Source organism: Scyliorhinus canicula, chromosome 20 (genome assembly GCF_902713615.1).
Source record: "Scyliorhinus canicula chromosome 20, sScyCan1.1, whole genome shotgun sequence".
Taxonomy (NCBI): domain Eukaryota; kingdom Metazoa; phylum Chordata; class Chondrichthyes; order Carcharhiniformes; family Scyliorhinidae; genus Scyliorhinus; species Scyliorhinus canicula.
In genome coordinates this window covers 42079245-42092226 of record NC_052165.1, presented here as the reverse complement: position 1 = coordinate 42092226, position 12982 = coordinate 42079245, and the positions used below count along the sequence as shown (strand labels likewise).

Here is a 12982-nt window from a genome sequence, read left to right as displayed (position 1 = left end):
CACTGCCAGGATGTGACAATGGCAGTGCCAGTGTGCCTAGCTGCTAGGTTGGCATTGTCAGGGGTCGAGCCTGGGAATGCCTTGACAGGTAGATCGGATATGAGGGGGGCTCACAGAGGTCAAAAGAGTGGGGCCTTAAAGGGAAGAGGAAAGATCATGGCTACCTTCCAAAATGGGACTCAATCTGCGAGCAGCCTATCTAGAAATCCCTCTAAGTGCCTCCTGGGCAGGGAGAAACCACTCAAAGTCAAACAGAGCAGAAAAGTGCAGTTAGATGCTGGGATGTTTCTTGGCACTGCAGCCACAGAGAAACACCCTGCCAAACGTTCTGTTCAGTGGACTTTAACTTGAGTTTGCTGAATCGTGCCTGCAGGGTTAAGAGGAGAGCGCAGTGAAGAGAAACTGGTTTCTGAGTATTCCAGTGAAGCGTTTGCAATGATAAAATAGGGAGATAGCACTGTAAATTTCTACAGGCTGTTCTTATTTCCAAACCAGTGCCAGCGATGCAAGTCAGCAATTCCAATTACCATTTAATTTTCCTTTCTCTCTCGCTCATGTCTCTACCTAGTCTGGCTTTATTTCTCTTGCAGCAAACTCAAATCTTTTCAACCTATCAAAGACTCATAGAGTCATAGAATTTACAATGGAGAAGGAGGCCATTCGGTCCATTGAGACTGCACCCGACCTAAGCCCATACTTCCACCCTAACCCCACACCTCCACCCTATCCCCATAACCCCACCTAACCTTTTTTTTTGAACACTAAGGGCAATTCAGTTTAGCCAATCCACATAACCTGCACATCTTTGGACTGCAGGAGGAAACCAGAGCACCCGGAGGAAACCCACGCAGACACGGGGAGAACGTGCAGACTCCGCACAGACAGTGACCCAAGTGAGAATCGAATCTGGGACTCTGGAGCTGTGAAACAACTGCGCTAACATGCTGCTATATTCTAACCAGCACCATGTCCCATTCACCCACACGCCCAATACTCGGCAATCTGCACTGGCTTCCGTTACCTCAATTTAAAATTTCTTATCTCATATTCAAATCCCTCTACATCCCTCCCTATTTCTGTAATCTCCTCCAGCACCGCAACTCTCGGAGACCTCTGCCTTCTCTAAGGCTTCATACACAGCCCTGATTTTAATCGCTCCATGGCTGGCTGCCGAACCTTCAATTGCCTGGGAAGCTCAGGAATGTCCTCACTCAACATTTCTACCTTCCTCTCTCCTTAGTGAAAACGCTCCTTAAAATCTACCTCTTTGTCAAAACTTTTTTGTCACATATCCTAGTATTTGTTTACATTAATTATGTTAGATAATACCCCTGTGCTATGTTTTATTGTGTAGGGGTGACATAAAAATATAAATTGTTGCTATTCTACACCCAACTACACGTTCCGTTCACCATGGGTGGGAAACCCCACTTGAAAGACAAACACTCAGCCCCAGTATGGGGACCATTTCCTGACCGACACTGTTCATGTGTACATGAATAATGTCGTCACCAGAAATGATTCATTTGGTTATTTGTAAATGTTAATTGCTCCAGTAAAAATACAGAGGAGAATTTAGACTATGCGGCTCGACAGTCAGAGAATATACCCCATAGAAAGAAATCAATAATTGGCTGAATTAACCAGAAGACGGGGGATGAGTCTATCGACAAAATTACACAGCAAGTTGTTCGAATCTGAAACATGCTGTCTGGAAGGCTGGTGGAAGCAGATTCAACAGTAACTTTCAAAAGGGATTTAATTGGATAAATATTTGATGGAAAGATTTGCCAGGGCTGTGTGGAGAGAGCCAGGGAGTGGGATTAATTGGAAAGCCCTTTCAAAAGAGCCGGCACAGGGACAATGGGCCTTTTCCTGTGGGTCCGCTTCTACGAATATATCCAATGCTGGTAGATGTTAAGCCCTTTAAATTTGGGCAACGTTCAATATTATGAAACTATCTTTGCAATGAACTCACCAGTGATTTGCTTCTTTGTCTCAATGTCCTTGGTTTGCCCCAGTAACTGGACCAGTTTCTGAAGTCCGTTCTGTTTCTGAACTTCTACCTTGCTATCGTTCTCTTCAAACACCCCATTGCGGATGGCCCCACAGGCTGCCCTTTGAACGTCGACATCCTCATTGCTCAGTAGGGTGATAAGTTTCCCAATCCCATCCAAATTGTAAAGCTGCAGGAAAATTGCATTTTTCAAACACTCAGCAGCACATCACGTACATTGGTGGACTCCTCGTTGTGTGAGTATGCAAGTGATTCACATCATGTGATATTACAAGCGATGCACAACAACAATTTACACTTACTAGAGACAATTATTCGAGATAGAATTAGCAGTCACACGGAAAAGTGTAGGTTGATTAGGAAGAGCCAGCATGGATTTCTAAAGGAGAAATCGTGTTCAGCTAATTTGCTGGAGTTTTTTTGAAGAGATAACAGAAAGAGTAATGCTGTTGAGGGTAATGCTGTTGATGCCGTGTCCACGGGCTTTCAGAATGCATTCAATACAATGCTGTATAACAGACTTGTGAGAAAGGTTATAGCTCATGGAATAAAAGGGACAGTAACAACAGTAACAAAATTAGCTGAATAATAGAGCTAGGATTAGATTCAAAGAAGAAGCATACAAATTGGCCAAAGAAAAAGCAGAGCTGAGGATTGGGAGCAGTTTAGTATTCAGCAAAGGAGGAGAAACCCTCCTTGGTTAAGAAGGGGAAAATAGAGTACGAGCGTAATCTTGCAGGGAACATAATAACTCCTATAGGTATGTGAAGAGGAAGGGATTGATGACAGTCAGAAACAGGGGAACATTTAATCAGTTCAGCCCATTCGAACACCATCAAATTCTCGCCTTTAAGCAAAGAGAAATCCGAGTTACCTCTTTCTTTGCGTCAGGGCTTTGGTAGCACTCATGTTGGATGAAGTTAGCCCCGTACAATACGTAATCAATGTTATCATGAGTCAGGGCAGAAACTGCAGTTTCCATTGTCCACTCACCATCATCATCCCCACTCGCGCTAATAAAAAATACACATTTATATTAGATCTGAGACAGCATTAACACCCAATTAAGGCAAAATGTTAGACTGGAAAAATGCAACTACCAGTAACAGTATTGTCTCCAACATCGTAAAACTCCACAATATTACATTTCAATACTCCTAGACTGACGCCATGCTCCCTCAGTGATTAAGTGGTTGCTTAAATATAAAGGCTGACATTGCAGTCATAATAGCTACAATAGGAGTAAAGCATACGACCCTCGAGCTTGCTCCGCCATTCAATACAAACATGGCTGACCTGGGGCTCCAACTCCATTTTCCTGCCCGCTCCCCATATCCTTTTCATTTGCTGAGAAATCAAACATCTGTTGATCCCAGCCTTAGATATGTTCAATGATGGGGCACCACCACTTTCTGGGATAGAGAATTACAAAGGTTCACAACACTTTGAGTGAAGCAATTTCCCCTCATCTCAGTCCTAAATGAGCAGCACCTTACCCTGAGACTGTGCGCTGGTGTTTTAGATTCCCCGAACAGCAGAAGCAATCCCTCGGTTCACCCTATCAAGAACAAAGAACAAAGAAAAGTACAGCACAGGAACAGGCCCTTCGGCCCTCCAAGCCTGTGCCGACCATGCTGCCCGTCTAAACTAAAATCTTCTACACTTCCTGGGTCCGTATCCTTCTATTCCTATCCTATTCATGTATTTGTCAAGATGCCCCTTAAATGTCACTATCGTCCCTGCTTCCACCACCTCTTCCGGCAGCGAGTTCCAGGCACCCACTACCCTCTGTGTAAAAAACTTGCCTCATACATCTACTCTAAACCTTGCCCCTCGCACCTTAAACCTATGCCCCCTAGTAATTGACCCCTTTACCCTGGGTAAAAGCCTCTTACTATCAACTCTGTCTATGCCCCTCATAATGTTGTAGATCTCTTGTGGTAGTATGGCTAGAGAGATCATATTACCGGAGAACCAGGCTGCCATTGGTACAGCAGCCTTGCTGCCCATTGGCCCAGGCAAGTCATGTGCCTCTCTGCCAATTGGTTGTGGCTGGTCATGTGACTCCCTGCCGATTGGCTGAGAGGTTGGTAGCTCCGCCTACAAGGCGGGGTATAAGAGCTCGTGTTGGCTGGCAGTCGGCCTTTCTCTGTACGACCACTGCCTGGTTCACATCTAGTGTATTAAAGCCTGTTGTTTGGAACTTCATTACGACGCGAGTCCAATTGATGGTGCATCACCTCTAACAGGCCCCTCAACCTCCGTCGTTCCAGTGAGAACAAACCGAGTTTATTCAACCACTCCTCATAGCTAATGCCCTCCATACCAGGCAACATCCTGGTAAATCTCTTCTGCACCCTCTCTAAAGCCTCCGCATCCTCCTGGTAGTGTGGTGACCAGAATTGAACACTATACTCCAAGTGTGCCCTAACTAAGGTTTAACTAATGTTCTATACAGCTGAAGTACCTTCAGAATCTTGTGTGGTTCAATAAGATGGCCTCATTCTTCAATACTTCTCTGGGCCCAATACTCAGTCTCTCATCAAGGGACAACTCTGTTAAGTCAGGGACCAATCTTTGCTGTACCATCTCCAATGCAGGTATATCCTTCCTCAGGAATCCAAAATGCAGAGTACTCCAGGTGTGGTTTCACCATAGTCCTGCGCAATTAGTGCAAGGATTCCTTCTTCTTGTACTCCAATCGCCTTCCTAATGCTTGGCGCATGGTGCGCTAACTGTCTGTATGCCTTGCTTCAGCACACCCATATCCCTCAGAACATCATTCACGCCTCAATGAATGGAGATCCTGTCAGAGAGAGTGCAGGACTTCAAGGGACAACTATTTTACAACCTGCGCTCTTTTGTATTACCTCACCACACTGGGATTATATCGAAATATCCAGATGTTAAAACACACTCACAACAATAATGAAAATGAAAAAATGAAAATCGCTTATTGTCACGAGTAGGCTTCAATGAAGTTACTGTGAAAAGCCCCTAGTCGCCACATTCCGGCGCCTGTCCAGGGAGGCTGGTACGGGAATCGAACCGTGCTGCTGGCCTGCTTGGTCTGCTTTAAAAGCCAGCGATTTAGCCGAGTGAGCTAAACCAGCCCCTTGAATAAAAACATTCAATGTAAATAAGCTATCCCACAGGAGCATAAACGAGAGAATTACACCAAGCCACAGAAGGAGATATAGACGCAACTGAAGATTTTTAAGGGGTGTCTAAAAGGAAGGGAATTGGAGAGGATCAGGGAGGGAATTCCAGAGCTGAGGGTCTAAGCAGCTGAAGACACGGCCACCGATGGTGGAGCGATGGAAATTGGGATGCACAAAAATCCAAAGTTGGAGGAGCGCAGTCATTTGGAGGGTTATATAACGTCACATGTTAGTTCCAGCACAAACTGGTCGTTCGGCCCAACTAGCTTGGTGCTGGTGTTCATGCCCCACACGAACCTCCTCCCACCCCTTTGCATCAGATTGCATTCATTTCTCTCCAGTAATCATCGACAATTATGGTATTCAACTGTGTGCATGCAATGTGAATGTCATTGCCATAATCACTCAGTCATCTTGTCCTGTGGATGGTAGGGCTCAGAGAGTAGCACAGATTGGGATATTTGGGGAGGTAGGCCAGAGCTGGAAGGCACCAAGGTTAGGCATCACACACAGGATGCCGTACGAGGGTGACGTTTCACAGGTTCAGTGATGTCACTCCATTTGAGGAGTCCGTGTTTTTGGGAAGACAGCAGCCAAGGTGGGATTGGGGTCGAGAGGATGGGAAAAGTTATCAAAACAAACCTGGAATTTGTATCCCAGTTGCAAAGAGGCTACTGCAGATGGAGAAAGAAACAAGCACAGGCCTCCTGGTGTTTTACCGAGGGAAGTGGCCTTTGGGTCAAAATACTGGATATAAAACCATCGGGTAGCAGATTGGCAAAATCAAGACTGTCTGGTACCAAACCAAATGTCTGGCCACCCAGGAATGCGATCATGGAAGTATTTGAACACAAGGCCCAAACAGACGGTGTCAATGTTTCCCCTCCATCAAGCAAATAGATTAAGTCACAATTACCCTCCTTGTTTCCAGGCCCATCCATTGCTTCTTTTCCTACATTTACCTGTCCAAAAACTCTGGAAGTGAACCTCTCAGTAGCTCTCTTGTGTTAAATCTTTGTTGCTTGGCCTCATTCCTCATCCCTTAACTGCTGGAAACGCTCTTTCTATCTATTTAACAATTCATTTGTGTAGCTTAGGCTTTGCTGGCAAGGCCACCACATTTATTGCTCATCACTGACTGCCCTTCAGAAGGGGGAGAGGTGAGAATATTTTCCCAAAATTAAACACATTCCTAGAATGATAGTTACGGCTGCTTACAAAGCCCCGGTTAGGCTATATCTAAAGGACTTTGCAGAGCGCTTAACATTTGACAGGATAAATGGAAGGAATGTAATATAGCTTCACTAGATTGTTACCAGGTGAAAAGAATTAGATTATGAGTGATTAAATAAATTAGGCTTTGCCAAGAGTATAGAAGGTTAAAAAGTGGTATGATTGAGGTTTTTAAGGATTTTTGAAAGGAATGAATAGGGTCAATAGAGACAAGTCTTCCTCTCTGGCATTGGAGTTCGAGGCAATGGGAAATCACATGAAATTCCGAGCTGGGCTATTCAGGAGAGAAGTTGGGAAACATTTCACACAAATGTGGAACTGTCTCCCACAAGAGGCAGTAAATGCTGGATCAATTAATAATGTTAAACCTGAGCTCAATAGATTTCTGTTAGATAAGGGTTCAAAATGATGTGGAGCCAAGATGGATGGATAGGATATATAGATGAGCCATGGCCTTTTTGAGTAATGTAACAGGCTGGAGAGGGGCTGAATGCCCACCTCCTGTTCCAATGTATGGGGAACAGCCGATAATAAGCCAAGTGCAAATCAATTATGGAGCAAAATGCTTTAAAAGGAGGGGCAAGTCCTCTTGGCAGTTCAATACTTGCTACTTGACAACCCTCACTTTACTTGGTCATGCCTTGAAAGTTGACATAGCTCTAATTTTATAACCTTTTTTTATCACTGAGTAGGATTTGCCCACTCCGCATGTTACCCTTGTTGAGAAATGCGGGTTTTAAAGTGAACCAATGCTTTCAATGATAAGGTTTGGGGAGGGCACAGTACCAGTGTGTTAAGTAGTACAGTCGGATAAGGAACTTATTGGACTGTATAATTCAATTAAATAAATCCACATCTTCAATCAGAATCCTCGGTACTAATTCCCAGACAAACATTTTACCAAGGTTAGGTGGATTGACCATACTAAATTTCCCTTAGTGGCCAAGGCATTGGATGGGGGAGTGGCCTAGGTAGGCTGCTCTTTCAGAGGGTCGGTATAGACTCGATGGGCCAAATGGCCTCCTTCTGCACTGTAGGGATTCCATTCCTTTCTAACTATTTTGAATTCAGGTTCCTTTATCATATCTGCAGGTACCAGGTGTACAAATATCAACTGCAGCTCAATGGGGAGGACTATTGTACTGAATCAGAAAGTTATGGGTTTGAGCTCCACATCCAGGCTGACATTCCTCGGAAACCTTTCCTTTATTGGGTTCAGACGCCTTAGATGTGACAATTATTTTCCGTCTTCTAGAGTGAAAATATCACCAATTAAAGATTGGAGGAGCTTGCTGTCACTGCAACTGCAGGGGGCGCAGTCACCACATGTTCAGTGCCTGTGACATCTCAGCCAATGATGGCACAGGTAACTGCCTGCATCAAAGAACAATATTTTGGATGCCTGCTGATCGCTGCCCCATTCCCAACCTATCACTGCCCTGCTTACTACCTCATTTGTTGCCTCAATCACCATCTCATTCACCTCCCAATCACAACCCCTCTTGCTGTCCCGCTCCAAACCCTTGAGCCCTCACTACCTCACTTAGGAGCTCGCGGTCTTCCCTAAGGGAAGAAGGAGGAATAGGGTTAACGCCACTGAACCACCAACCAGAGGCTCTGGCTAAAGGTCTCGGTCGATGGGTTCAAACCCCACCACAGCAGGTGGTGGAATTTAAATTCAATTAATAAATCTGGAATATAATGTTAGTCTCAGTAATGGTGGTCAATTGTGTAAAAGATTTACTAATTTCCCCTTGGGTGAAGAAATCTGCCGTCTTTACCCAGTCATGTGACTCCAGACCCACAGCAATGTGTGCGATTCTTAAATGCCCTTGGAAATGGCCGAACAAGACTCAGTACAAAGGGAATTCGGGATGAGCATCAAACTCTGGTGTGACCAGTGATGACCACAGGCTGGATTCTCCAATCCCCGAAATCGCGTTCGGCGACGGGGCGGAGAATCCCCGATGATGCCAAAATCGGGGGCGGCGCCGCTTTTGCTATGCTCCACCCCCTGAAAAGTAACGTAGGATACTGTTTCCATGGCCTCAGACCATTGCCTGAGGCCCGCCTCACGATGCTCCATCCCTGACCAGCCGAGTTCCTGACGGCGGCGTGGGACACGTGTGGTCTCACCCGTCGTTAACTCAGCGTGGTGGCTGCAGACTCAGTCCAGCGCTGCCACAGTCTGGGGTGGGTCGATTCATGGGCAGGAGGGGGCATTATTCGGGGCTTGGGACAGTGGGGGGGGGGGGGGCCTGGGGGGAGGGTCCGGGGTGCGCGAACGGCCGAAGGGGGGGACTATTTTTGCGGTCTGGGTCCGCGGGCTGAGTCCGCCATGAAGCATGGTGCGGCCGCTGCAGGCCACCGCCGTGCACATGCGTGGCCACGGACCCGGCAAAGCTCCAGACCGTATCGGCAGCTATATCTGGGAGCTCTACGCTGCCTCCCTGCTAGCCCCCTTGGAGCAGGGAATCGGTGGCCGTTTTGCGCCATTATTTCTGGCGTAGAACACCACCGTTTAAACACCGACGTGGGGACTTAGTCTCCCAAACTGAGAAACCAGCCCCACATCTTGTGAAAGAATAAAGAGTGAAGTGATGGTGGGACGGGGTGAATGAGGAGGTGATAGTCATGGTCAATTGAAAGGAATAACAATGGGTGCACAATGATGAAGAGAATAGCACCAATTTCCTGTACGATGGCAGGAAATACAATGATGTGAAGATGCAGGCGTTGGACTGGGGTGGGCACAGTAAGAAGTCTTACAACACCAGGTTAAAGTCCAACAGGTTTGTTTCAAATCACTAGCTTTTGGAGCACTGCTCCTTCCTCGGGTGAATGAAGAGGTATGTTCTGGAAACATATATATAGACAAAGTCAAAGATGCAAGACAATGCTTTGAATGTGAGTATTTGCAGGTAATTAAGTCTTTACAGATCCAGAGATAGGGGTAACCCCAGGTTAAAGAGGTGTGAATTGTCTCAAGCCAGGACAGTTGGTAGGATTTCATTAGCCCAAGCCAGATGGTGGGGGATGAATGTAATGCAACATGAATCCAAGGTCCCGGTTGAGGCCGTACGCATGTGTGCGGAACTTGGCTATAAGTTTCTGCTCGGCGATTTTGCGTTGTCGCGCACATTGGAGAACGATTACCCGGAGATCAGAGGCTGAATGCCCTTGACTGCTGAAGTGTTCCCCGACTGGAAGGGAACATTCCTGCCTGGCGATTGTCATGCAATCTCCGTTCATCCGTTGTTGCAGCGTCTGCATGGTCTCGCCAATGTACCACGCTTCGGGACATCCTTTCCTGCAGCGTATGAGGTAGAGAACGTTGGCCGAGCCGCACGAGTATGTACCGCGTACCTGGTGGATGGTGTTCTCATGTGCAATGGTGGTACCCATGTTGATGATCTGGCACGTCTTGCAGAGATTGCCATGGCAGGGTTGTGTGGTGTCATGGTCGCTGTTCTGCAGACTGGGTAGTTTGCTGCAAACAATGGTTTGTTGGAGGTTGCTCGGTTGTTTGAAGGCAAAGTAGTGAGGGTGTGGGGATAGGTCATCACCACCAACCTGGCTGTGACCTTGCTAGCTGGCAGTTTTAAGGCACCACCCTGCTCAAAGGGAATGCCACTGGGGGCCTCCAATCTCCTTGGATAGCCCCAGGAGTGCCTGACTGGTGCCCATTTGTGGGGACCTGTACCAAACGGCGTTCGCCCGAGGTCCGTGAGGTAAAGGGATTGAATCTCAAAGCCTCAGGTACCTTGGGAATCTACACATTATATTCTGCCTTGCTCTAATATGCAGATTTGCCAAAAAACTGATCTCGCCCCTTCCCCTTGCAACATCTCGTGAGATTGCATTGAATCTCACGCGGCGTTGCGAGCCAGTTAGATCCCGGGAGCGGGGTCTCCTGGCTTTCACCGGCCACACTGCGCTGCTGGACATGGACCAGTGTAGAAGCAAGCATGGAATTAGCTCAGAGCTTGGGTTACACCCTGCAAATGTGTACATAGATATGTTATCAATAAATAGTTAATATTCAACCAAACAAGACTCAGAACCACTTTGTGAGACCTACTGAACAGGCAATAAAAATGATTTGAAAGGAAGCAACGCAGATTGGAATTCCCTCCTGGTCTCCTACGGAACATGGGGTCCGAATTCTTAACTGGATCACGTGATACCTGTTATCCCTTATCCTTTACTGCATTGGGAGGAAATCAAACACCCTGATATTTGCTGCTGCATTTGCAAACATTTGTTTCTGATGCGGGAGCAGATTTCCCTACATTTGCAAATTCTAATGCAAAGAAAAGTACTTGCATTTTCAACTCATTTTCCACAACCTCAGAGCACCCTAAAGTTCTCGTGAAGTGTTGTCGGAAATGTAGTAGCCTAATTGTTTGAGCACAGCAAGCTCCCACAAACAGCAATGTGATAATGATCAGATATTACTGATGTTGGATGATGGTTTTATATTGGCCAGAACACTCCGCTGCCTATCTTCAAATAGGGGCTGTGGATTCATAGACCTATAGAATTACTACAGTGCCAAAGGATGCCATTTGGCCTATCGAGTCTGCACTGACCCTCTTAAAGAACACCCACCGCGACCCACTCCCCCACCCCATCCCCATAACCCCACCTAACCTACACACCCTTGGACACTAAGGGGCAATCTAGCATGGCCAGTACACCTACCCTGTACATCTTTGGACTGTGGGAGGTCACCGGAGCACCCGGAGGAAACCAACGCAGACACGGGGAGAAGGTGCAACCTCCACACAGTCACCCAAGGTCAGAATTGAACCCTGGTGCCTGACGATGTGAGGCAGCAGTGTTGCCAACTGTGCCACCATGCTGCCAGTGAGGCGGAATTTCCTTCAGAGGGAATAGTAATTTGATAACATATCTGAAAGACAGCGGGCGGTATTCTCCCCCCCCCCAATGCCAGGTGGGAGAATCGCCAGGGCACCGCGCGAGTTGTGCCACGTCTCCCCGACACCCGCGCGTGATTCTCCCACCCCACCCCCGAAACCAGCGCCGCGAGAATCGCGGCGGGCTGCTTGGAGAATCACCGCAAATAGCGCGCGGCAATTCTCCGGCCCGGATGGGCCAATATGGCACGGCCCAACTGCGCATGCGCAGGAATGAGCTGCCCCAACTGTGCATGCGCAGGTTGGTGCACGCCCATTTGATACCGTGTAAGGAGGCTGGAGCCTGGGCCCTGTTTGCGCCATCTTGAAACGCGACGGCATTCATGACGGCGCGAACACTTGGCCTCAATTTCGGAGAATCTCGCCCAGCACCTCCAACACTTCAGCATTCCCTCAGTACTGATTTTCTGACAGTGCAGTACTCCTTTAGTACTGAACTTCTGACTGTGCAGTGCTCCCTCGGTACTGATGCTCAGACAGTGTAGCACGCCCTCAGAACTGAACCCCTGACAGTGCATTGCTCCCTCAGTACTGAAGCTTTGACAGGGACCCGGATTCAATTCCTGCCTTGGGTGTTTGTCTATGTGGAATTTGTACGTTCTCCCCTTGTCTGCGTGGGTTTCTTCTGGGTGCTAGTTTCCCCCCACAGTCCAAAAACGTGGGCCTGGATTCTCCAATCCTGCGAGAATCGTGCCACGCCGCTCCGCCGATTCCCGGTAACCGGAGAATCAGCGCCAATCGCGCCCGCGCGGTCACTGCCATGCCGGTCGGGGGTCATTGAATGCAGCCCCCGTGGCGTTTCTCCGCACTCGACGGGCCGAGTGCCCGCCGGGTTCGGCTGAGTCCCGGCGGCATGGGTTACGGATGGTCCTACCCAGTGGGACCTTGGCGTTCTGGCTGCTGGTCCGTCCTGGTTAGAGGCGGTGGATCCGACTCCGCGGGGGGGCCTCCACTGTGGCCAGGCCCGCAATCGTCTTCAGAACAGCGACCACGACACCACACAACCCCGCATTCCGCGGGGGCCTATGTTCCTCCGCGCCGGGCTCCTGTAGGTCTCCGCCATGTTGCCCGGCGCGGAGACAGCAATGCATGCATGGACCTGCGTTGGCCGTGGTGCACACATGTGCGGGCCCATGCCGGCTGTGGCATGCTGGCTTTCGGAGCATTGGACAGCACTCCGGCGCTGTCTAGCCCCCTAGGAGGCGGTGAATGCCTGGGCCTGGAGGCCCATTGACACCGGCGTCGCTCACGCCAGTTTTGAAGCCGGCGTCAACACTTGACCGGGATTTCAGAGAATTCCGACCATGTAGTTTAGATGGAATGGCCATGCTAAATTGCCCCTTAATGTCCATGAATGTGCAGGTTAGGTGGGGTTATGAGGAAAAGGCAGGGTGGTGGGCCTATTTAGGGTGCTCTTTCAGAGGATTGGTGAAGACTCAATGGGCTGAATGGCCTCCTTCAGCACTGTAAGGATTCTGTGGAGTCTGTACTCCCACTGAAGAATTTCACATCGAGGGAGTGAATAATCGGAATATGTAAATGGAAAATGTGAGCACCCAAAATCTCTATTCTCAAACTCCCAATGATCACTCCTAATTTTGATTCTGGCTTATTTTGTTCCATTATGGTGG

At 48.1% G+C, this 12982-nt stretch overlaps 1 protein-coding gene across 1 annotated transcript in view; it reads right to left on the bottom strand.

Annotated features, from left to right (window-relative positions):
- The window catches only part of LOC119955063 (plakophilin-2-like), a 65912-nt gene that overhangs the window by 36706 nt on the left and 16224 nt on the right, over nucleotides 1-12982 (bottom strand). Inside the window, exons 4-5 of the mRNA XM_038780907.1 lie at nucleotides 2892-3030; nucleotides 1979-2186 (exon numbers count right to left, since the gene is read on the bottom strand). Of these exons, the coding sequence (XP_038636835.1) occupies nucleotides 1979-2186; nucleotides 2892-3030 (347 nt within the window). The remainder of the gene's footprint in view (nucleotides 1-1978; nucleotides 2187-2891; nucleotides 3031-12982) is intronic.